Source organism: Bufo gargarizans, chromosome 9, assembly GCF_014858855.1.
Source record: "Bufo gargarizans isolate SCDJY-AF-19 chromosome 9, ASM1485885v1, whole genome shotgun sequence".
In the NCBI taxonomy this organism is placed as follows: Eukaryota; Metazoa; Chordata; class Amphibia; order Anura; family Bufonidae; genus Bufo; species Bufo gargarizans.
This window is the reverse complement of record NC_058088.1, coordinates 177,746,361-177,770,146: the sequence shown is the minus strand read 5'-3', so window position 1 is coordinate 177,770,146 and position 23,786 is coordinate 177,746,361. Positions and strand designations below refer to the sequence as shown.

Here is a 23,786-nt window from a genome sequence, read left to right as displayed (position 1 = left end):
AAATATGACATTACCAACTCTTGGCTTGAACTAAAGACAAGTTCTATCTATATCAACGCATGTGGATATACCTGCAGAGACTATTTCTCAGCTACCCTATTTTTATTGTATTTTCATTTTTTGGTATTTTTATTTTTTATTTTTATTTATATTTATTTTTTATCCATTAAAGCTCTATATATATATATATATATTATATATACCTGCATTTTATCCTTAACTTTTGGACATATCTTGGAGACATTTTTTTCATCGGATCCTTTTTTATATATTCTCATATTGAATATTTCTTTACTTTGTACTAGATCAATTTGCAAATCAACTATCTTCACCTATAATAATTTTCTGTTTCACATTGAATAGAATTTTGGTTCCACCACCTTGTCCCCCCCCACCTAGGTGTCCACACCAACCCCTTCCCCCATCGGGTTATTTTTCAGGTTACACCGTGGTACCCAGACCACACCACCCTTCCCCTACCATAACAAATAAGGGATCCCAACATTTTAATATTATAATATTCCCCAAATATTTTTTCAAATTAAATAGCAATATTTTTAATAAAAATAAAAATATCTTTAATAAATACCTTGTACAACATCAATCAATAAACATCCTCTTAAACCAGATATAGAGTGCCTGTCGACTTTTCTTAATATTAAATTAATGGCACAACAAAGATTCACAAGAAGAGATGCTCCAGAATTGTAATTACACGTGGGAAGACATGTCAGGAGAAGTGACGGGTCCTCTTTGAAGTAATTGTCTCAGGACCTCTCATGTCGCTTGCACTCACCTGGAAAGATTTTATAAATGTCCACAGCAATGTCCTTATACCTTCTCCCTTACTTAGCAGCTTCACTAAACGCATCACACGGAAGAGACGAAAGAACGTGATGGATATTCGGGAGCTGTCCTCTGAGCTCTGGGAAAGAGAAGAGACAGGTTAAAGGAGGACTCCGCTTTTGCACAACACATTTGTACTGTAATTATCTCGCTATGATGTTTTATTCTTTGTTCAGGTAGGAAGCTTAATTCAGAATCCTACCGATGTCCGGTTATCATGCAGTGCATCATGGGAGCTCAGGGGTTGTCCAGGATTAGAAAAGCATGGCCGTTTTCTTCCTGGTTGCGTGTGGTATTGCAGCTCACTTAAAGTGCATCTGTCAGCAGTTTTGTACCTATGACACTGGCTGACCTGTTACATGTGCGCTTGGCAGCTGAAGACATCTGTGTTGGTCCCATGTTCATATGTGCCCGTGTTGCAGAGAAAAATTATGTTTTAATATATGCAAATCAGCCTCTAGGAGCAACGGGGGCGTTACCGTTACACCTAGAGGCTCTGCAACTGCTACGCCCTCTCCATTTTGATTGACAGGGCCAGGCAGTGAAACATTATAATGCATGTAGCTGTCAATCAAAGTGCAGAGGGTGCAGCAGTTGCAGAGAGAGCTGAGCCTCTAGGTGTAACGGCAACGCCCCCGTTGCTCCTAGTGGCTCATTTGCATATATTAAAACATAATTTTTCTCAGCAATGCGGGCACATATGAACATGGGACCAACACAGATGCCTTCAGCTGCCAAGCGCACATGTAACAGGTCAGCCAGTGTCATAGGTACAAAACTGCTGACAGATGCCCTTTAAATGTAGATGAGCTGCAATACCAGACACAACCCATGGACCGATGTGGCGCTGTTTTTGGAAGAAGGCAGACATATTTTTCTAATCCATCTCTGACATCCGTGACTCTCTGCAGTTGTCTCCTGCTATTAAGGAGCTTTCAGTAATAGGAGGAGAAGGGGAAGGTTTTGAGGGGTTGGAGAGATTAAACATAGGAGAAAAAGAAAGCCTCTTATTGAAGTGTCTTTACAGATTATACAAAAAAGTATGGACATCAACAAGGCGGGAATATCACGTGCATTATAGGATTAACGGTACAGTTAGCTTCAATCCTTCAAAATGATTAACCACCTACCTCCCCGACATGCCATCCATTCTGCATGACACATGTATGACAGGAGACGAGAGTGACGAAGGACACCAATGATGGAAATGATGAAAATGGAGGTGAGGATGATGAATCCATGGGTGCATGTGACAATGTATAAGCAGATAACATCAGTTAACACACAGACCTCATGTTATCAGCTTACAAAGTCACTATGATAAGGAACCAAGCATGTGATCACAAATACACAGATATGACAGGGCCCCATAGGCAAAACTTAGCATGGCCCCACCACCACAGTGACATTTTTTAGTTTTTTGACCACTGTAAATATTTTTAGATTTTTACAGGGGGAAGCACTGCCAGCATACACCTATAAAGTAGCACTCCTGTGTTGTAAAGTTTCCCTTTTGTGTTTTTTCCCCCTTTAATTATTACGTGTTAGTGTAGGGAGCAGATACAGGATACTATTGTTCTACAGTTACCAGGACTGGTTACTGGTACTGTATCTTACGCTGTATGTGATCTTATTATTTGTCATTTCTGTATATGTCTTGTCTTTCTCACTAAAAAGTTAACTTCTTATTCAATTAGCTACTGTTTAAGCCTATTTATTCCCGTACCTTTGAATCCACTGTAAAACCGCTCCACCTGACTTCCATGTCAAAAAAAGTGAAACAGGTGCTTTATATATATATATATATATATATATATATATACTGTATATATTGGGGGGGGGGGGGGTTTAATATTATGGAGAGCGCCTAGTAGAAATAAGGATTGTTATAGGCCAGGAAATTCTCCTCTAGGATAAAGATTATGGGCCAGATTTATCATTAGCTCAGGTCAGAATAATGGAGTGAAAAAGTCCCAAAAAAAGTCCCAAACGCTAAAACTGCGCACAAATTTGCGACTTTTTTCTGCTCTGCACTATGCGCGCCAGTTTTCTGAAAGTGGGCGTGTTTTCTTATGTAAATTAATCTCTAGACAGATTTCCTATTGGGACTATTTAAAAAGTCACAAAAAAGTCGCAAAAAAGTTGCAATTTCACTCCAGTGAGGACCATGCTTATCTTATGAGACTTTTTAATAGAACATGCGACTTTTTCATAAAAACGTGCAACTTTTTCATAAAAACGTGCGACTTTTGTAAAGCTGCTTACTGACGGATAAACTGCTACAGTCAAACCACATTTATTACAGTCTTAAAGGGCCGATCATAAATCTGACTTGGCTAAAACTGACTTTAGCCATATGTTAAAGTGGAGTGAGCTGTCAGAGTCATGATAAATCTGGCCATAGCTCTTTTTCCAAAAAGAGAAGAACGGTGTGACTCTGATGCCACCAGATGTAAGGCAGCTAACCTATAAGTCAATGTTCATCCTTTTTAAACAGATCTTGAGGCATAATTTGAATGACAGCTAAGCCAGTATCTCATCTGCAGACAGCTATTTTGGGATGATTGCCCCTCATCAGTACAGAGCAGAGAGAACTGGCTTAATTGGGTGAGAGGCCTTCATCAGTATTCGGGGGGTACTATTTCTCCTTATGGACTCTTTTCTCTCCTTATAAGACTTCTTGCACCTATTAGGCGCTCTCAACATGGAGAAATAGTACCCCCCCGAATCCTGATGAAGGAAGACGTGCCTGCACTGACCCGTTAAGAGGCCGGAGGTGAGCGCACGCCCTATGGAGATAGAGGCTGGAGCACAAGGCAGAAGCATCGAGGCAGCAGCTTGGTGAGTAGCGCTGGTATCATGCCAGCAGGGGAGCACAGGGCAGGGGTGGACATAGGCAGCTGACCTAACACTACTGGTAAAAATACCCCCCCCCCATACAATTCTATATATCCTGCTTCTCTTCAGTACATGATAAAACTGGCTGCCTGCAACCGCCCCTAGAGGGAGCTCTGTGCATAGGAATTTATACATTACTGAACTCAATGGATGCTGTAAACCTTTTTGCAATGAGCTTCCACTACTGGTGGCTGAAGAAAAATGCAATGAATCTTTGTCTAGAAGCAGAAGAAATTGAGTTCCAGGTCCTCTATCACCAGGGGTCCCATATTAGTGGCTCCTTACTTTATTTCCAATCCAGATTATTTTTCCTAATACGGGACCTATAGTTGCAGACATTTTTAGTTAAATCCAAACTGGACTGTTTTGGATTATATAAAAAAGATTGGAGTCGTATACTGAACGTGGTTGGTAGGCAGCAGGTTATAGAGCAGAAGAAGCTGAGCAGATTGATATATAGTTTTATAGAAGATTATTCACTCTAACTTGTATTTTATTCATGTAAATCCATGCCCTTTCGATGCCTAGGAGTCCGGTCCGCCTACTGGACTCCTAAGTATAGAAAGAGCAGGGATTTATATGAATAAAATCTTTTTTATTCATCATTTCCCACAAAACTATATATCAGCCTGCTCAGCTCCTCCTGCTCTATAGCCTGCTGCCTGCAGAGCGCACTGCATTTCCAAGATGACAGGTTTCCTTTAAGCAATGCTTGTCTTTCACTCAAAGCCGTATCTAAATCCCCCACGCCTTTGATCTAAATTCGCATTCCTGGAAACCCTAATACCCAGGTATTTATAATCTGTAGTACAGACCAATATCCTGACCCCCAGACACAACAGGTAGTGGTTTTATATAGGAGGCAACCACCATGATCTATGTGGTAAACATATTTTTAAGAATTTTTTAGTGTTTTTTAAATTTCCCATGCCAATCTCTTTCTTTTTTTATTTATTTCTGAACTCTTGCAGTTTCCGACACTTCCTGTACCCTAAAGATCACCTCTCAGCAGTCATCTCAATATCATCACAGGCAAGAAACACCAATATACAAATAACACAGGATCCAGCATTCACAATGGGTGGTCGGTACAGCTCACCTCCTCCCCCTCCCTGCACAATGACCTGTGCACCGGTCACAGAGCATGCACACAACACTCTCTCATAAAACATCTCCACTCTACAGGTTTTTATGGTCCATGTGACTGCTGTAAAGCATATTCCCGAATACTGTTAACAGCAGTAGGACAGCTGCCCCCATAATCAGGTACAGGGAAAAAAAAAAATGTAATAAAAAAAATCTGAAAATAAAAAAACATTTATGAAAAATATGTAACAGTATCTGGTTTTAATTGCTAAAAAATGTAAGTGATATCCCTTTAATGGGGTTGTCCGGGGATGACCTATCCTCAAGATAAGTCATCAATATGAGGTCGGTGGGGGTCCGACCCCTGCCGATTAGCTGTTCACAGAGGCTATGGTCCTCCATGAACGCTTTGGCCTCTTCTTAGGCCAGTGACATCACCGTACATTAGTCACATGACCTAGGTGCAGCTCAGTCTCATTCAAGTGAAGTACACTGGATGGCGGCTGTGAGGAGAACGCAGAGCTTACTGGAGCTCAAACAGCTGATTGGTAGGGGTGCCGGGAGTCGGACCTGGCCAGGATAGGCCATCAATATCAGATTCCCAGACTATTTACAGACTTAGGGAGAAATTTATGGAGACCGGCGATTAAGACGCGGGTCTTCGTCCCTCCTGCGCTGGCGGTTCATGTAGAGGCGCCGGTCTCTACATTACTTAGGCGGACTTTACACTTGTAAAGTGGCGTAGATTTATACCATTTTCTATGCCTAAAACAGACTTTTGCGCTGCAATCTGCAACAGACATACACCAAAAAGTGTCATATATCTGTTCGTAAATTACCCCCTTAATGTTTGTAATATAGAACTTGATGGATTTAGGTCCTTTTTAACCCACTAACCATGTAAGCTTATACTTTATCAGTCCAGTACTTACATTGACTTCTGTCACAGCAATGTCGACAAGGCTGCCCACCACGATTAAAGCGTCAAATGTGTTCCAGGCATCACAGAAATAATGCTATTGGGGCAGAACAGAAATAAGTGTTTTGTAGCAGAAACGTATATATATTACATACTGGGCACATAGACAGTCAAAGGGCGTTCTACATGTAGATATCATGACTATATACATAGAGAAATGCAGGACAGTGATTCGAGAAAAGCAGGATAGTCAAACACAGGGGACTGACCTTAGGTCTGAAAGCGATGAGTTTCAGCAGCATCTCCACAGTAAAGAGACCAGTAAAAACCATGTTTAGGATGTCCATGGCATAATTAAATGGCTTCGACTGTTCATAATGCTTTATAGAAAACAGAAAAAAATGATGTATTAGCCGTACTGGTGAACTTGTTCCGTCTACAGATAAAAGTGATTACAGGTAATACTCCAGTATTACCGACTATCCCACTTGGACACCAGAACACAAAAGCCAATGTATATTTCACCCTTCTTAGGACTAAAGCTCCCATACATTGTAGTGTATTGTGAGCTGAACCTGCAGAGAATGGCGTGGCCAGGGGAGAAGCTATAGGGGGTGCAGAGCTAGCAGTCGCTACCAGGCCCAGGAGCCTGAGGGGGCCCAAAGACCCTTGTGCCACATAAGAAGACACTGGTATTATAGAAAGTGCATGCTGGTGTCACGGCGCGGTGTGGGTAGTAAACTCCACACTAAACACAGGGGGGAAGGGAAAAGGTACTAAGCAAATGGAGAGGTCAGTATGAACAGACCTCGATGGTAGGAATGTTCATAGGCAGGAACCTAGAGCCCTATCTGACCCTAAAGGGCCCTGGAAATAGTGGCAGGACAAAAGATGACCTGTTTCTTCCCGGCTGAAGGAACAGGAGACACCCTCTGGCCTAATACCAAAAGATAGGGGAATACAACAAACAAGAAATAGGAAAGAGACACTTAAATCCGAAGTACGTGGACGAGCAGGAACTTAAAGGAGAACTAAACACAGCACTTCCACAACCAGAAAGGAGCTATCAACCGCATAGCATGATGGGTGAGACCAGACTAAATAGAGGAGTTGGAATGACCACTTAAGCTACACCTGAGACATGAGGTGTGGTCATAACCAGCAAAAACACAGAAACAAGTGAAACCAAAGAGGCTGTCAGATCACATCACATGCAGCCAGTCTCTTAGATCTTCTGACCCCTGTCACGGGAGAGACTGTGACAGCTGGTCAAGTTACACCTCTGGCTGGAGGGAAGGGGTTAGGTCAAGAATTTGGGGGAAGAGGGTGTCGTTTCAATTTTCGACTCAGGCAGAACAAAGGCTACGTGTTTCCCTGCCCCTTGCCACAAAGCACTGAGGGAAGGGGGCCCAAGATGAACTCTTGCACCAGGGCCCATGAGCTTTTAGCTGCGCCCCTGTGTACAGCCAATAGTCTAATGTGTATGGGAGATCCCAACAGATGAAGTCAAGGAAGAGAAGGAACGGGAGAAGTGAATATTGTCTCCCGATCCTTTTGTTCTCCCAGGACATGCCAGAATTGTCTCTCTTCTGGCATGTCCTGCGAGAACGCTGCCAGAAGTGTCTCTCCCCGTTCAATGCACATACCCATTTGGCTGAACCGAACGTGTATGTCTGCAGGGGAGTCGGGAGGGAGTCAAGAAGGGATAGCACTTGGCCGATGGATCGTTCTTTGTGTGATACATCACAGTAGTGAGTTACAATGTTTGGTCTCGTCCATAGGAACTGATCAGATACTCGTTGGTAATGTGGTGGTCGTATCAAGGGGTAACAACAACCACCCTGTAATCCAGCAGCGGTGGTCGTGCTTGCAAAGAGACGGCCTCTGCACAGCAGCTCCCATCCCTGCCACCTTGTATCTGTGCTGCAGCAGTGGCTGTAACCCCTGGAAAAAAGAAGTGTATAATGTGATGGAAAAGTGAATCCAGCCAGCAAAGGAGGCAATACGGACAATCACAATACATTAGTAAGTGCCTTGTATTCACTTCCTCTACATGATGAATACCATTTGCTGAAGTAAGACATCCCCTTAAATGCACATTGCTAAGCAAGTATCTGATCAGTTCCTAAGAATTAAACCAAACTACTGTGATGTATCATCGTAGATGTGTGCAGGATATAGATGTAATACTGAACCGGTAATTTACCTGCATTGCCAGGGCGATGGTGTTGAGAAGGATAAGTACAAACATAATGTACTCAAAGCCAGTGGAGTTGACCATGTACCAGACTTTGTACTGATACTTTTGCTTGGGTATATAGCGGCGCAGAGGCTGAGCCTTCAGAGCATATTCCACACATTGTCTCTAAAGAGATAAAATGGTTCGTTAAGAAAAATCTATTACTGTGGGCAGCTTATTAAGGAAAATGATATTTGGCGAGAATGATTAGACCTCCAACAGCTCGGCCAAGTGTGCGTGTGTTCTCAATGGGGAGAGGGACTAAGTTGCTGCCAGACACTTTGCTCATCTCCCTGAGAACCATGGATCGGCATGTTGAATTCCAACATGTACGATCCTTCTTTCTCCTGAGGAAGCATGGGCACATCGCCGTACACATAGGATAGTTGGCGGGTTTGGCTAACATTAGCCTAATGCAAGGATCAGCAACCTTCGGGACTCCAGCTGCCGTGAAACTACAACTCCCAGCATGCACACTTACTCAGCTGTTCTTGTAACTCCCATAGACGTGAAAGGAGGATTCTGGGAGTTGTAGTTTCAGAACAGCTGGAGTGCTGGAGGTTGCTGATCCCTGGCCTAATGTGTATGGCCACTTTTATGACCTCCTATGTGACACTGTAAAGGTCCATTTACATTGGCACATTATCGGGCACATACATTTGTATAAACGCTTGTTTCCAATTATTGCTCTATGTAAGTTTGCCACTGATCACCGGACAAACCAGCAAATGCTCCTTTGTCGGGTGATGCAATCCTTTATGCAGCAAATAAGACGTAATCAGGGATGTGCTGCCAACAAATAATGCTACTGTAGGGGAATCAATGATCGTAGTAACGATTGTTCATTACTATATAGCAGTGTACATTGTTGCATCTAACCACGGAAAGAGAACACAATCATTAGGTTGATTCCTGATGATCGCCCTTTGTATCAGTCCACGTAAATGAGCCTTAAAGGGGTTGTCTCACTTCAGTAAATGGCATATATCATGTAGACAAAGTTAATACAAGGGACTTACTAATGTATTGTGATTGTCCATATTGCTTCCTTTGCTGGCTTGATAAATTATTTCATCACATTATACACGGCTTGTTTCCAGGGGTTACGACCACCCTACAATCCAGCATTGGTGGCCGAGCTTACACAATATAGAAAAAAGCATTGGCCTCTGTGGTGGCTGGGATTGAGGGAGTGTGCATAGGCCAGCACTTTTTCCTATAGTGTGCAAGCACGACCACCTCTGCTGGATTGTAGGATGGTGGTAACCCCCTGGATACAAGAAATGTAAAATGTAATGGAAAAATGAATCCAGCCAGCAAAGGAGTCAATATGGACAATCACAATACATTAGTAAGAGCCTTGTATTAATTCCTCTGAAGTGAGACAACCCCTTTAAGAGTTCATTGCCTGGTGGTCAAAAAAAACCAATACTCAGGCGAATGAATAATTATCTTGTGTTGTCCGATTACCTGGTTCTTGTCCAGCTCACAGTTCTTGTACAAATATAGAAAAAAGCATTGGCCTCTCTGGTGGCTGGGATTGAGGGAGTGTGCATAGGCCAGCACTTTTTCCTATAGTGTGCAAGCACGACCACCTCTGCTGGATTGTAGGATGGTGGTAACCCCTGGATACAAGAAATGTAAAATGTAATGGAAAAATGAATCCAGCCAGCAAAGGAGTCAATATGGACAATCACAATACATTAGTAAGAGCCTTGTATTAATTCCTCTGAAGTGAGACAACCCCTTTAAGAGTTCATTGCCTGGTGGTAAAAAAAACAACAATATTCAGGCGAATGAATAATTATCTTGTGTTGTCCGATTACCTGGTTCTTGTCCAGCTCACAGTTCTTGTACTCCTGCTCTCCTTGTGCTCGAAACGTAATGATCACAAAACCCACAAAAATGTTCATCATGAAGAATGCAATAATGATGATGTAGACGATGAAAAAGATGGAAATTTCTACGCGGTAATTGTAAATCGGTCCAACATTTTCCCCATTGGCATCGATTGCCTTATACAACAGCCTAAAAGGAAGAGTAAGACAGAGTGAGACTAATGGTTGCTCTGTCGAGAATTTAAAGGGCATCTGTCAGCAGTTTTGTACCTATGAAACTGGCTGACCTGTTACATGTGCACTTGTTAGCTGAAGGCATCTGTGTTGGTCCCATGTTCACATGTGCCCGCATCGCTGAGAAAAATGATGTTTTAATATATGCAAATGAGCGTCTAGGAGCAACGAGGGAGTTGCCGTTACACCTGGATGCTCAGCTTTCTCTGCACCCTCGGCACTTTGATTGACAGGGCCAGGCAGTGAAAACATGATCACTACCTGGCCCTGACTTCTCCTAAAGTCAAAGTACAGAGGGCGTGGCAGTTTCAGAGAGAGCTGAGCCTCTAGGAGTAATGGCGACGCCCCCGTTGCTCCTAGAGACTCATTTGCATATATTAAAACTTTGTTTTTCTCAGCAATGCAGGCACATGGGAACATGGGACCAACACAGATGCCTTCAGCTGCCAAGCGCACATGTTACAGGTCAGCTAGTTTCATAGATACAAAACTGCTGACAGATGCGCTTTAAAGACACAGATTTCAAATCAACTAATTAAATGTGATGCTGTGGGATCATGAAGCAAAAAGAATTCCACCCCTGTAATTTACGCGTGTGGGAGACAGTCCTCCCCATATTGTCTTACGCTGGCCAGCCCTCAAAGGTGGACACGGTGAAAAGCGCCATCATTCCAGACAGGACATTGTCAAAGTTGAAGTCACTGTTGTGCCAGATTCTCTCCCGCACCATTGGGTGGGTGACATCTCCATCCTTGTACACAATGAATGTGCCCCTGTGGAAAGACGAGTGGTAAACGTTCAATAATCGCGTTCCTTATAGGCAAATGATATCATACCAACCAGATCAGAAACACCCATCTGTAGACAGCAATGTTTTGGGGTTGTTACCCCTCATCAGGGCAGGGTAGGATGCAGTTTAGGGGGTTACGGTTTCTCATTGAAAAGACACTGCCATGTATAGAGACTTATTTTTCAGGCAATGCTCCAAGAGAAAAAAAATATGCATATTTGCTCGAACTTGGCAAACCAGAGACACCCATCTGTTCTGAAAACGAAGACTATTCTATATACACTTCTGTGTCTCTGCAGTGAAAAACTGTACCCCCCCCCAACTATTCTTTATAGATGTGTATTGGGCAGCACGGTGGCTCAGTGGTCAGCACTGGTGCCATGCGCCGCTGGACAATATCTACATGGAGTCTGTATGTTCTCCCCATGCTTGTGTGGGTTTCCTCCAAAGACATACTCATAGGGAACATAGATTGTGATCTCCATGAGGACGCGAGGGGTCATTTATGCCGGCCGCTGACAGAGGATTCGGGTAAGTTACGAGGAGGCATGCGCCACATGCCGAGAGGCGGCCGGAATAAAACTACTAGCTTCCGCAAGTGTGAAAGTAGCCTTAGGCTCCATTCACACATCCGTGTGTGTTTTGCGGACCGCACATTGCCAGCACTAAGAATATGCCTATTCTTGTCCGCTATTGCGGATAAGAATAGGACATGTTCTATTTTTTTCAGGATCAGAATTGCGGACCCAGAAGTGTGGGTCCGCACGACGTAGAAATGTATGGGTCCGTAATTCCGTTCCGCAAAATGCGGAACGGAATTGCGGATGTGTGAATGGAGCCTTGCAAATACAAACAGCCTTACTGAATTGGTCTATGTTTATGTCAGTATCTACCAGGCCCCTGGTTATACTGGCAGGGCACTTACTTGCACTCCTCCGGACTATGCTTGGCCTCATCAGTGCAGCTGTAGAACTTGCCCTGCGGACAAAGAAAGAAGTGACATGTTACTTACAGCTCATGGGTGACAACGGGAAGAGGTAAAGGGAGAAAAAACACACAAGTAATGATTCAAAAATTTAAAATTTTTGCAAATCTTCCGAAAAACATATGCATTTTCAAATTAGGTAAGTGTGTAAACTGGCATAGCGGGAAAAAAGATAGGCCACGCTCAGACATTTCTGGAAGTGCTTGTCTCCTGTCCTTGCGTGCGGATTGTCGGGAGCAGTCTGGTTGACCCCATACATATTGTTAGCTGGAGTTGTATGTGGCCAGCTCAAGAGAATGCAAAGCTCATGCAAAAAAATGATCATGTCCCACCTTTGTTTAACCCTACAGCAGTTTTTTCCTATAGTGTGCAAGCACGACCACTGCTGCTGGATTGCAGGGTGGTCGCAATCCCTGGAAAACAAGCAGTGTATAATGTGATGGGAAAAATGAGACAACCCCTTTAAGTGGTGGCACAATGCCCCTGATGCTATCAGTATGGCCATCCTATTTACTTCATAGCATGCCAAGCGTTCTACGCAAAAGACCAGACCATTAATGGACTGTTCATCAGACAATGTAGTCTTCTGAGAGGTCAAGAAGATTGAGGTGTTCTAAAAGCCAAACCAAAAGCCCCTTCCAATGTATGTTCAATGCACATCTCCATCTCCCGTTTTCTATTTTTTGTATGGAGGAAGGGCAGCGAGACCCTCAGGACCCTCCTCCCACCACTGCAGGGCCTATGGAGGGAGAGGAGTCCATCCCGAGCTCTCTCCATAACCCTACTGGTACATATGCTCTTGATGGAAATTAGAAAGTGAACATCCTACTGCCGATATGTTGCGTTATGTACAAATAGACTGATTTATGTTGTTTTACCTTAAACAGTTGAACCCCGATGCAGGCGAACATGAACTGGAGGAGGGTGGTGACTATCATGATGTTACCGATAGTGCGGATAGCAACAAACACACACTGGACGACATGCTGGGAAAACAGAGGTACCATCCATGAGCAGTGCAAACTCCCTGAAAGAGTTAATAGTCTACAGTCTGCAGATTACCTAACATCTTGCCTAGGGTTAAGGCCTCATGCACACGACCGTAGGCCACCAGTGCCCGTATTGCAGACGCAAGCGGGCGGTCCGCAATATATGGCCACTGATCATTTGCACTCCGTATCACAGATGTGGACCTATTGACTTGAATGGGTCCGCACTCCACAAGACACGGAGCGGAGGCACGGATCGGAAGCACTACATAGCACTTTTGTGGGATTTCATGGTCCGTGCCTCTGAACCGCAAAAAAATAGGACATGTCCTATTTTTTGCGGTGCGAACTGTCCATTGCGGATCACGGACTTATTGAAGTCAATGGGTCTGCATCCACAAATAGCGTGCACGCGGATGGTGTCCGTGCATCGGGCACGGGGCACACATGTTCGTGGGCATGAGGCCTAAAGTGAACCCATATAAAGCTACATATTACAGAGCTCTCTATCATATCCTACACTCAGATAAGGCAGCGGAAATCACCTGACACGTTCGTTTTAAAGGGGTTGTGTCAGACTGTTGCCGATCTGATATTGATGGTCTATTCTGAGGATAGACTATCAATATAAAAATCCTGGCTAGGATATAGCTAGAACAGGCCCCTAAAGTGAATGAGAGCGTAGCGGACATGCGCAGTGTGCTCTCCATTCACTTCTATGGTGCTCCGCTATTTTTGGAAGTCCCATAGAAATGAATGGAGAGCACACAGCGCAAGAGTGGTCACCGCTTTATTCACTTTTATGGGAATACTGGAAATAGCCAAACCAGTGCGCCGCTATTTTCAAAACTCCCACAAAAACCTACCAGAGGGCAGCCACACATGCGCAGTGCGCTCTCGTTCACTTTGGCGCTCAGTTCTAGAGATAGGCATGGGTCCCAGAGGTAATGATAATGGAAACAGCTGATCGGCGGAGGTGCAGAGTGTCGGACCCCCACCAATATGATATTGATGTTCTGTCCTAAGGATAGACCACTAATACAAAAATCCTGGACTACCCCCTTTAAAAGGGTTGTCTCATCTCAGACATTGGTGGCATATTGCTAGGATATGCCCCCAATGTCAGCTAGGTGAGGGTCCTGCATATGCGTGGCTGCCCTCCATTAGTTTTCAGAATAGCGGAGCACTGGCTTGGCTACAGAGGTGAATAAAGCGGTGGCCACTCTTGCGCTGTGCACTCTCCATTCCAATCTGTGGGACTTCAAAAAATAGTGGAGCACCATAGAAGTGAATGCAGAGCATGCTGCGCATGCCCGGTACGCTCTCATTCACTCTGGGGGCCGTTCTACAGATAGGTGCGGGTCCTGCGCATGCGTGGCTGCCCTCCGTTACTTTCTGTGGGAGTTTTCAGAATAGCGGAGCACTGGCTTGGCTACAGAGGTGAATAAAGCGGTGGCCACTCTCGCGCTGTGCACTCTCCTTTACTTTTCTGTGGGACTTCAAAAAATAGTGGAGCACCATAGAAGTGAATGCAGAGCATGCTGCGCATGCCCGGTACGCTCTCATTCACTCTGGGGGCCGTTCTACAGATAGGTGCGGGTCCTGCGCATGCGTGGCTGCCCTCCGTTACTTTCTGTGGGAGTTTTCAGAATAGCGGAGCACTGGCTTGGCTACAGAGGTGAATAAAGCGGTGGCCACTCTCGCGCTGTGCACTCTCCTTTACTTTTCTGTGGGACTTCAAAAAATAGTGGAGCACCATAGAAGTGAATGGAGAGCATGCTGCGCATGTCCGCTATGCTCTAATTTTTTTGGGCCGCTCCGTTCTACAGATAGGTATGGGTCCTGCACCTATCTGACATTGGTGGCATATCCGAGCAATATGCCACCAATGACTGAGGTGAGACAACCCTTTTAAAGTGGTGGTCCAGGATTTTTGTATTGATGGTCTATGCTCAGGACGAACCATCAATATCAGATCGGTGGGGGTCCGACACTGCACCTCCACCGATTAGCTGTTTTAGTGTACCTTTAATGATGCAGAATTTAATAAATAACAGTGGATATTTTTACATGTTTTCCCTTTTTTTTTTTTTTTAAGATTTTTACCTTTAGCCCCTTGGCTCGGTTAATGGCTCTCAGTGGACGTAACACTCTCAGTACACGGAGAATCTTTACCACCGAGATGGCACTTGAGCTGCAGAGATCATTACATAGAGTTAAGTAAAGCACGAACATAATATATCTACTAAAAATCCTTTAAGAACAGAGGTCACATTTTGCAGCAACGTGAAAACATTCTGCATTGGATTTTTCCTATGAATTCCCTTAAATAACGTCATTCTTGCTATTGTTCCCTTTACCAGCGGGGGATATTCCAAAAATAAACTGCAAACCATTGCCCTAAAGGTGTCATCAGCCTTCTTAACAATAGACTTTATTCTTTGACGGGCCGTCAGCGCATGCTCACACCTCTGTACGAAATCTAATATGCAAACTGGGGGTTCACTTTAAAGAGGGTCTTTGTGCTTCCTGTGTTTTTAGACACCCGAAACTGGTGCTGTAATAAAACAATCAAAAAATGCAATTTTTTATAGAAGCAATTCACTGTTCAAAGGACATCTTCTTACTCAGACTGGAATGAGACACTGTCTTGAGAAGTTAGTATACAAAGTGGTCTGGTGAGAATTGCTATATCTCGTGAGATTACGCTGCGGCGGGCCATTCCGATGCTGTCCCTCTGCAGAGAACCCAACGGGTTCCCATCTCTCTGGCTAAAGGGCATCTGTCAGCAGTTCTGTATCTATCACACTGGCTGACCTGTTGCATGTGTGCTTGGCAGCTGAAGGCATCCATGTTCATATGTGCCCGCATTGCTGAGAAAAATGAGGTTTTAACATATGCAAATGAGCCTCTAGGAGCAATGGGGGCGTTGTCGTTACACTTAGAGGCTCTGCTCTCTCTGCAGCTGTCGCACCTTCTGCACTTTGATTGACATGATTGGCCCTGTCAATCCAAGTGCAAAAGGTGTGGCAGTTGCAGAGAGAGCAGAGCCTCTATGTGTAACGACAACGCCCCCATTGCTCCTAGAGGCTCATTTGCATATGTTAAAACATTATTTTTCTCAGCAATGCAGGGCACATATGAACACTATGAAACAAACAGCAGGGGGCATACCTATGAGTATAATAGAGGAGTGCAGGACTTGGTATCAAAAAACGAACATAAACTAAACCAAGTAAAGAAATACCACAGCTAGACCGCACCTCCAAAGATAAAACATCATTTATTGAAACATACTAATTAAAAAACGTCAATTCATGGAATATTTCCCACTAGTGGGTAAAATCATGTGCAAAATACATCCGGTACCACCATCAAATGATCAATGTAAAAGATAGTCAAGAGTATAGCATGTAAATGCATAAAATCTATCAAATAATATACAGTCCTGATCAAAAGTTTAAGACCACTTGAACAATGGCAAACGATCCTATTCAGCACGGCTGGATCTTCACAAGGTTCCAAGTAGAGCTTCAACATGCAACAAGAAGAGATGGGAGTGAGACAAAACATTTTTTGAGCATTCAATTTAATGAAAACAACGAATAAACTGAAACAGGCTGTTTTTCAGCTGATCCAAAGTTTAGGACCACACCTCCAAAAAAACATTAAACCCCCAAAACAGAAATCCAACTTCCAAACATGAACTCAGTAATGAGTAGCTCCGCCGCTATTGTTGATCACTTCCAAAATTCGTTTCGGCATGCTTGATGTAAGCGTTTCCATGGGGTGAGTTGGAACATTTCTCCAAGTGGTGAAGACGGCCGCACGAAGGCCGTCTACTGTCTGGAACTGTTGTCTGTTTTTGTAAACTTCCCTTGCCATCCATCCCCAAAGGTTCTCAATTGGATTTAGATCAGGGGAACACGCAGGATGGGCACAAGGAGTGATGTTATTCTCCTGGAAGAAGTCCCTTCTCCTGCGGGCATTGTGTACTGTAGCGTTGTCCTGTTGAAAAACCCAGTCGTTACCACACAGACGAGGGCCCTCAGTCATGAGGAAAGCTCTCTGCAACATCTGGACATAGCCAGCGGCCGTTTGACGCCCCTGCACTTCCTGAAGCTCTATTGTTCCACTGAAGGAAAAAGCACCCCAGACCATGATGGCGCCCCCTCCACTGTGGCGCGTAGAAAACATCTCAGGTGGGATCTGCTTGTCATGCCAGATCTCTCATCAGAGAATAAAACTTTCTTCCACCTCTGAATGTCCCATGTTTGGTGCTCTCTTGCAAAGTCCAAACGAGCAGTTCTGTGGCGTTCAAGGAGACAAGGACTTTGAAGACGTTTTTTGTTTTTGAAGCCCTTCAGTCTCAGACGCCGTCTGATGGTTATGGGGCTGCAGTCAGCACCAGTAAGGGCCTTAATTTGGGTTGAGGATCGTCCAGTGTCTTGACGGACAGCCAATTGGATCCTCCGGCTCAGTGTTGAGGACATTTTTTGGGGTCTTCCACTTGACTTTTTTGTTCCATATCCCTCAGGATCATTTAAGAAATTCCAAATGACTGTCTTACTGCGTCCCACCTCAGCAGCGATGGCGCGCTGTGAGAGACCCTGCTTATGCAGTTCAACAACCCGACCACGTTCAAAAAGGGAGAGTTTTTTTGCCTTTGCCATCACAACGTGTGACTACCTGACAGAAAATGACAATGAATCCACATCTTTGCACAGATTTGGCCTTTTAAAGGCAGGTGGTCCTAAACTTTGGATCAGCTGAAAAACTGCCTGTTTCAGTTTAATCGTTGTTTTCATTATATTGAATGCTCAAAAAATGTTTTGTCTCACTCCCATCTCTTCTTGTTGCATGTTGAAGCTCTACTTGGAACCTTGTTAAGATCCAGCCATGCTAAATAGGATTTGTTTGCCATTTTTCAAGTGGTCTTAAACTTTTGATCAGGACTGTACTTATCAGAAACACAGTGGTGGCACATAGGAAATTGAGACCCACAAGGGGGAAAGAAAACCCTCACGCGTATCGCTAGAGCAGGCATGCTCAACCTGCGGCCCTCCAGCTGTTGTAAAACTCCCACAATGCCCTGCTGTAGGTTAATAGCTGTAGGCTGTCCGAGAATGCTGGGAATTGTAGTTTTGCAACAGCTGGAGGGCCGCAGGTTGAGCATGCCTGCTCTAGCGATACGCGTGAGGGTTTTCTTTCCCCCTTGTGGGTCTCTATTTCCTATGTGCCACCACTGTGTTTCTGATAAGTATATTATTTGATAGATTTTATGCATTTGCATGCTATACTCTTGACTATCTTATACATTAATCATTTGATGGTGGTACCGGATGTATTTTGCACATGATTTTACCCACTAGTGGGAAATATTCCATGAATTCATGTTTTTTAATTAGTATGTTTCAATAAATGATGTTTTCTCTTTGGCGGTGCGGTCTAGCTGTGGCATTTCTTTACGTGGTTTAGTTTAGGCACATATGAACACGGGACCAACACAGATGTCCTCAGCTGAGAGATGCTCATGAACCCAATTATAAGGGTGGTAATATCTCAAATAGGGGGCAGCAGGGGTGCAGGCAGATAAAATCATCAATGCCATGCCCAGGCTTGCAGGGCTATTTAGCCCATATAAATTGTTCAATTTTTTTTTTATACGGTGACCGACTGAGTCCTAAAATGACATTTCTGTTTTGTGGCCTTTTTGCTGGCGTTCGATTCCGTCCTCTGGAGAATGAAGGAGAAAAGAAACAAGTGATCCTGACTCACTGAATCCCAAAGGAGATGAGAGACACGCTAACAACAAGCAGATCCAGGAGGTTGAACCAGTTTCGGCAGAAAGAGCCTTTGTGCAGGAAGGCACCGTATGCTGTCATCTGGGGGAGACACAAGGGGTGAGAAGAGAGGGCACATTACATATAATAATGAGGGGGAGCAAGGATCACACTGCGCATGGAGAAGCGTGACCAGAACCTTCCTGCTTTTCATTCCCTTGATTATATTATTATTATGGTAATTTATATAAATGACCGTTCACACTAGCAGCCTCCATTTAGCCAAGGTTCTGTGACATATCAATTTTCCAGCAGGGCCAATCTGACACCAATAGGTTCCTTTGCACCTTAAGGGTCCATTCACACGTCCGCAATTTCGTTCCGCATTTTGCAGAACGGAATTGCGGACCCATTCATTTCTATGTGAGGCCCGGCTCCGGAAATGCGGACCCGCACTTCCGGGTCCACATTTCCGTTCCCCCCCAAAAATGCGGACAAGAATAGGCATATTCTATTAGTGCCAGCGATGTGCGGTCCGCAAAATACGGAACGCACATTGCCACTGTCCGTGTTTTGCGGATTTGTGGATCCGCAAAACACGTTACAGACGTGTGAATGGACCCTAAAGGGGTTGTCCACTCCTTTTATATTGATGGCCTATCTTCGGGACAGGCCATCAGTATCTGATCCGCAGGGGCTAACACCCCAGCACTCCTGTTGCTCAGCTGTTCGGGAGTAGCCCCGGCGTCAGATCTTCACAGCTCCACCCATGGTGCAGTGGAAGAAGCTGGTTACTGCAATGCATGTCCCATTCACTTCAATGGGAGCAGCACTGTCCACTGCACATTGGGTGGGGATGTGCAGTTCCAGCTCTGGAGCTTCTCCCGAACAACAATCAATGGGGGTGCAGTGTGTTCGACCCGGATGATCAAATATTGATGGCCTATCCTGAAATGCCCAGCGGCTGAACACCCCACACCCCCCATCGCTGGATGTTTTGATTGCATTGGCGGCCGTGCGGGTTTTAGAAGCAACGTGGATGACCGGGAGCGGGGTAAGTATAACCAGAGTGAGGGGTCCGAGCATTATAGGGGTTGGATCATCCCTTTACATTTTTTGTAAGAGATACACTTCAGGTGCATGTAGGCCCCTGTCTAACCCACCCCCGGGCTACTAAGTGTAGAGCAGATTTACCCAATGGACCCTGGCACCTTCCAAGGTACACGTGGTGCTGACATTGGATATTTGGAGTAGTAAGTTATTTACTTAGAGCTGTACTGAAACATGCAGCAAGCATAATTATATATACAGGAGGGTTTCCAGAATAATTTCTTTAAAATCCCCCCCCATCCTTTTCCAAAACTGAGCGGTACCTGTGAAGAGATCTAAACTTACACTCTCCCCACCACTCCGGCTCTGTGTACTGCTGCTGCCAATGACTAGCCTCTGAGGTGAAGGGCCCCCAAGCGGCACGTGACCCAGCAGTGACCTACTGCTTGGGGTTACGTCACTGCTGAGGCCAGCCATTGGCTGCAGCAGTGCATATGACTCCATTAATGCATAACTTAACAAGCAGGGACGGGAAGTTCAGTGAAGATATCCTGTGAGTGGAGTAATTGTAAGGCCATGTTCCTCTTTACAGGTATCAATAGGTAGAGGGTAATTTACAAAAATAAAACCTGGACAACCCCTTTAAGCAGAAATAAAGCTGTCCATACAAATTACATGAATGTTAGCTGAACTTGCTGATTGTGGTGAGACTAGTTGACCATCTAATGTCTATGGGGGGCCTCCTGACTCTCCCGTTATAGCATGGCAGTTGGATTTCAACAGGCGTCCTCAACAATCCTTCGTTCTCCTAGAAGATGACCTAATGCCAGAGTCACCTACACCTTCAATAGCTGTTGGCCAAGCATGCATGTGTTTTGAATGGGGGAAAGAGCAGAAGATTTCTTCCAGACATCTCCGTGGTGGACAAAAGGATCAGGTGGTGAAATTCAATGGCCACCTTAAGACATACCTTAAAGAAAAGAGGAGGTAATGGAGGAAAGGGCAGAACACAAGAAAGAAGACGCACCCACCTTCAGTAAGATCTCTACTGTGAAGATGGAGGTGAAAGCATAGTCAAAATAGCCCAGAATCTGCAAAAACAACCAAGACATCAGTGATGACACACAGGGATAAGATTTTGAGAATGCCATCCTCATATACACCATCATGATACTCACATGATTACGGAAAGAGTGGGCCCGTATTGGGTCTTCTGCTGCCAGGGAGATGCTGCTTAGAATGATGAAGACGAGGATGAGATTGGTGAAAATATGGTGGTGAATCAATCGATGACAACCAACCCTGAGTCTGAAAAAGGAGGGAAATGATGAATGGGAATCCAATGTAAAAAAGAGGAAATGTAATATTTAATATTTTTAACATATGGTTGCCAATACAAATTGGGATTGGTTTGTGATGCAGCACTACAGGAGGCCATGGATACACATGAAATTTCTATATTTCTACATAAATTTGAACTAAAACTACATTGGATTTTCACACAAGTCCTTAAAGTTGATAAAGATAACCAAATCAAACAAATGAGTCAAAAATATTAGACTTGGTAATTTATTTATTGAGGAAAACCATCCAATATCACATGTCTGTGAGTGGCAAAAGTATGTGAACCTTTAGGGTTAGCAGGTATTTTAAGATGAAATTAGAGTCAGGTGTTTTCAAGCAATGGGATGACAATCAGGTGTGAGGGGGTGATCTGTTTTACTTAAAGAACAGGGATCTATCAAAAGTCTCATTTTTGTAAAACATGTTTGTGGAAGGGTATGATGGCATGAACTAAGGAGAATTCTGAGGACCTCAAAAGAGGAGTTGTTGATGCTCATCAGGCTGGAAAAGGTTACAAAACTATCACTAAATAGTTTGGACTCCACTAATCAACAGATTGCGTACAAATAGAAGAAATTCAAGAGATCATGCCACATGCAATGCATTTTATAGTAAATGGGGTTACAAAAGAAGCGAAGGTAGCTTCTAAGCAACTAAATGCCTTTCTCACATTAGCTAATGGTAATGATCAAGAGTCCACCATCAGGAGGACACTGAAAAACAATGGTGTGTCTGGCAGGATTGCAAGGAGAAAGCTGCTGCTCTCCAAAAACAACATTGCTGCCCGTTTGCAGTTAAGAATAAGAATGGTAATGAAAGAAGAATAAAATGAAAGTTTTGGAATGGCCAAGTCAAAATCCTGACCTTAATCCCATAAAAATGATGTGGAAGGACCTGAAGCGAGCAGCTCATAAGAGGAAACCCACCAGCGGAACAGAGCTGAAGATGTTTTGTACAGAGGAATGGTATAAAATTCCTCCAAGCCAACATGCAGGACTAATAACCGATTACCGGAAACATTAAGTTGCAATTATTGCTGCACAAGGGGGTCACAAAGGCTTCGGCGGTGATATGTCTCTTGTGGACACATCACCTCTGAAGCCACCGGTTTGCTGAAGAGGATCAGGTGACCATGTCCACGCCTGAGAGGAAGAAAATAAACCCTGGACCAGAAGATGGAGACACAGCAGCAAGAACGTAGGACCGGAATGGCGGGGAGCAGGTAAGTATGATCCTTTCAGTAGGGGAGGCAGGCTGCGGGCACATGTTAGAAATTATGTATTCCCAGAAAACCCCTTTAAATAAAAATGTGAAAGGGGGAAATGTAATATTTAATTACATGGTTGCCAATACAAATTGGGATTGGTTTGTGATACAGCACTACAGGAGGCCATGGGTACACCTATAGTGGTGCTTGAAGGTTCATGAAACCTTCAGAAATTTCTATATTTCTACGTAAATTTGAACTAAAACTACATCAGAGTCCTAAAAGTAGCTAAATATAATCAAATCAAACAAATGAGTCAAAAATATTAGACTTGGTCATTTATTTATTGAGGAAAACCATCCAATATCACATGTCTGTGAGTGGCAAAAGTATGTGAACCTTTAGGGTTAGCAGGTAATTTAAGATGAAATATATTCCTAGACAACCCCTTTAAATAGAGCTTAAAGCTCATTTTAATTCTCTTTTTGCACCCCAGCCTGAATACCTTGGTGAAATCCATATACACTTGCTCCCTGCCATTTTGTTCCTGCTCTCTTCACTGATTTTTCGATCATCAACTTCTGCACAGATGGGGTCACATGTGCTGCTGCAGCCAATGACTGGCCTCAGTGGTGACATTGCCATTTGGGAAAGTAAAATGCCACCAGTGGCCCCAGTCCTAGCCTCCACCACCTATACAATATCTGTGACCAGCTACTGAGTCTAGAGATAGCATTTAAAGGGGTTGTGCACTAATTTCCAGACCTGTCAGACTGGCGGGACCCATACTTACCTGATCTCGGCTCGTTCCCTCCCCAGCCTCCGCTGCTTGTCTCGGGACCCTCCGTGTAACCTTCTTGTTTGATGCTGCTGCAGCCAATCACTGGCTGCAGCGGTGATCTGCTCCCCTTGCATCACGTGACTATTTGACATGACGCAAGGGGAGCAGCGGTCAGCAATTGGCTGCAGCGGTGTCAAACAGGAATTTTACACGGAGTGACCTGTGACAAGCATCGGTGGACGGCAAGCAGATGAGCTTGGACCTAGCGCTGGGGATTAGGTAAGTATGATCACCGCCAGTTTGAGAGGTCTGGAAATTAGTGCCCAACCCCTTTAAGGCGGCCATGCAAATTGGATGAACAATTTTGACAATTTTGGTGGGACCGCTCCATCATCTAATGTGTATGGAGGTGTCCTGACTCTCCTCAGAGACAGATGTAGGGGAAACAGTTGGGTTTCAACATGCCCAATCTTTTTGTTGGGATATGCAACTTCCACGGGTGTCTCTAGACATCATTCCCTGGACCCACTGAAGATGTGGTCGTAAAAACCCAAATCAGTCGATCGGGCGCTCCTAACCCCATACTGCCGTCACGCCATTTATAGGCAAAAGATGCAAACTACACAAAACAGGAACGCAAACAGTGTGATAAAGCCTCTCACGGGTTGGTGTTGCTCAGAATGAAGAAGGCGCTGCCCTCTGGGATTGGAAGGACTTTCTCCTTTGGTGCAAACTCAGCCAGTTTATCCAGGTGAGAATCCGGTAGACTTCCCTCTTCATCTTCCTCATCTTCAGCT

At 44.3% G+C, this 23,786-nt stretch overlaps 1 protein-coding gene and 1 long non-coding RNA gene across 2 annotated transcripts in view; one reads left to right on the top strand and one right to left on the bottom strand.

The window, feature by feature from the left end:
- Positions 1-23,786, bottom strand: part of CACNA1F (calcium voltage-gated channel subunit alpha1 F) — a 119,313-nt gene that overhangs the window by 34,331 nt on the left and 61,196 nt on the right. The window contains exons 20-33 of the mRNA XM_044268874.1: positions 23,652-23,784; positions 20,836-20,965; positions 20,689-20,748; positions 18,603-18,709; positions 14,931-15,018; positions 12,714-12,821; positions 11,776-11,828; positions 10,687-10,833; positions 9,815-10,016; positions 7,956-8,114; positions 6,019-6,129; positions 5,763-5,846; positions 1,977-1,997; positions 797-925 (exon numbers count right to left, since the gene is read on the bottom strand). Coding sequence (XP_044124809.1) covers positions 797-925; positions 1,977-1,997; positions 5,763-5,846; positions 6,019-6,129; positions 7,956-8,114; positions 9,815-10,016; positions 10,687-10,833; positions 11,776-11,828; positions 12,714-12,821; positions 14,931-15,018; positions 18,603-18,709; positions 20,689-20,748; positions 20,836-20,965; positions 23,652-23,784 — 1,532 coding nt within the window. The remainder of the gene's footprint in view (positions 1-796; positions 926-1,976; positions 1,998-5,762; positions 5,847-6,018; positions 6,130-7,955; positions 8,115-9,814; positions 10,017-10,686; positions 10,834-11,775; positions 11,829-12,713; positions 12,822-14,930; positions 15,019-18,602; positions 18,710-20,688; positions 20,749-20,835; positions 20,966-23,651; positions 23,785-23,786) is intronic.
- Positions 12,721-15,229, top strand: LOC122919693. Its single transcript, XR_006386825.1, has 2 exons — positions 12,721-12,835; positions 14,923-15,229. It is a non-coding gene; the product is annotated as an uncharacterized LOC122919693 (long non-coding RNA).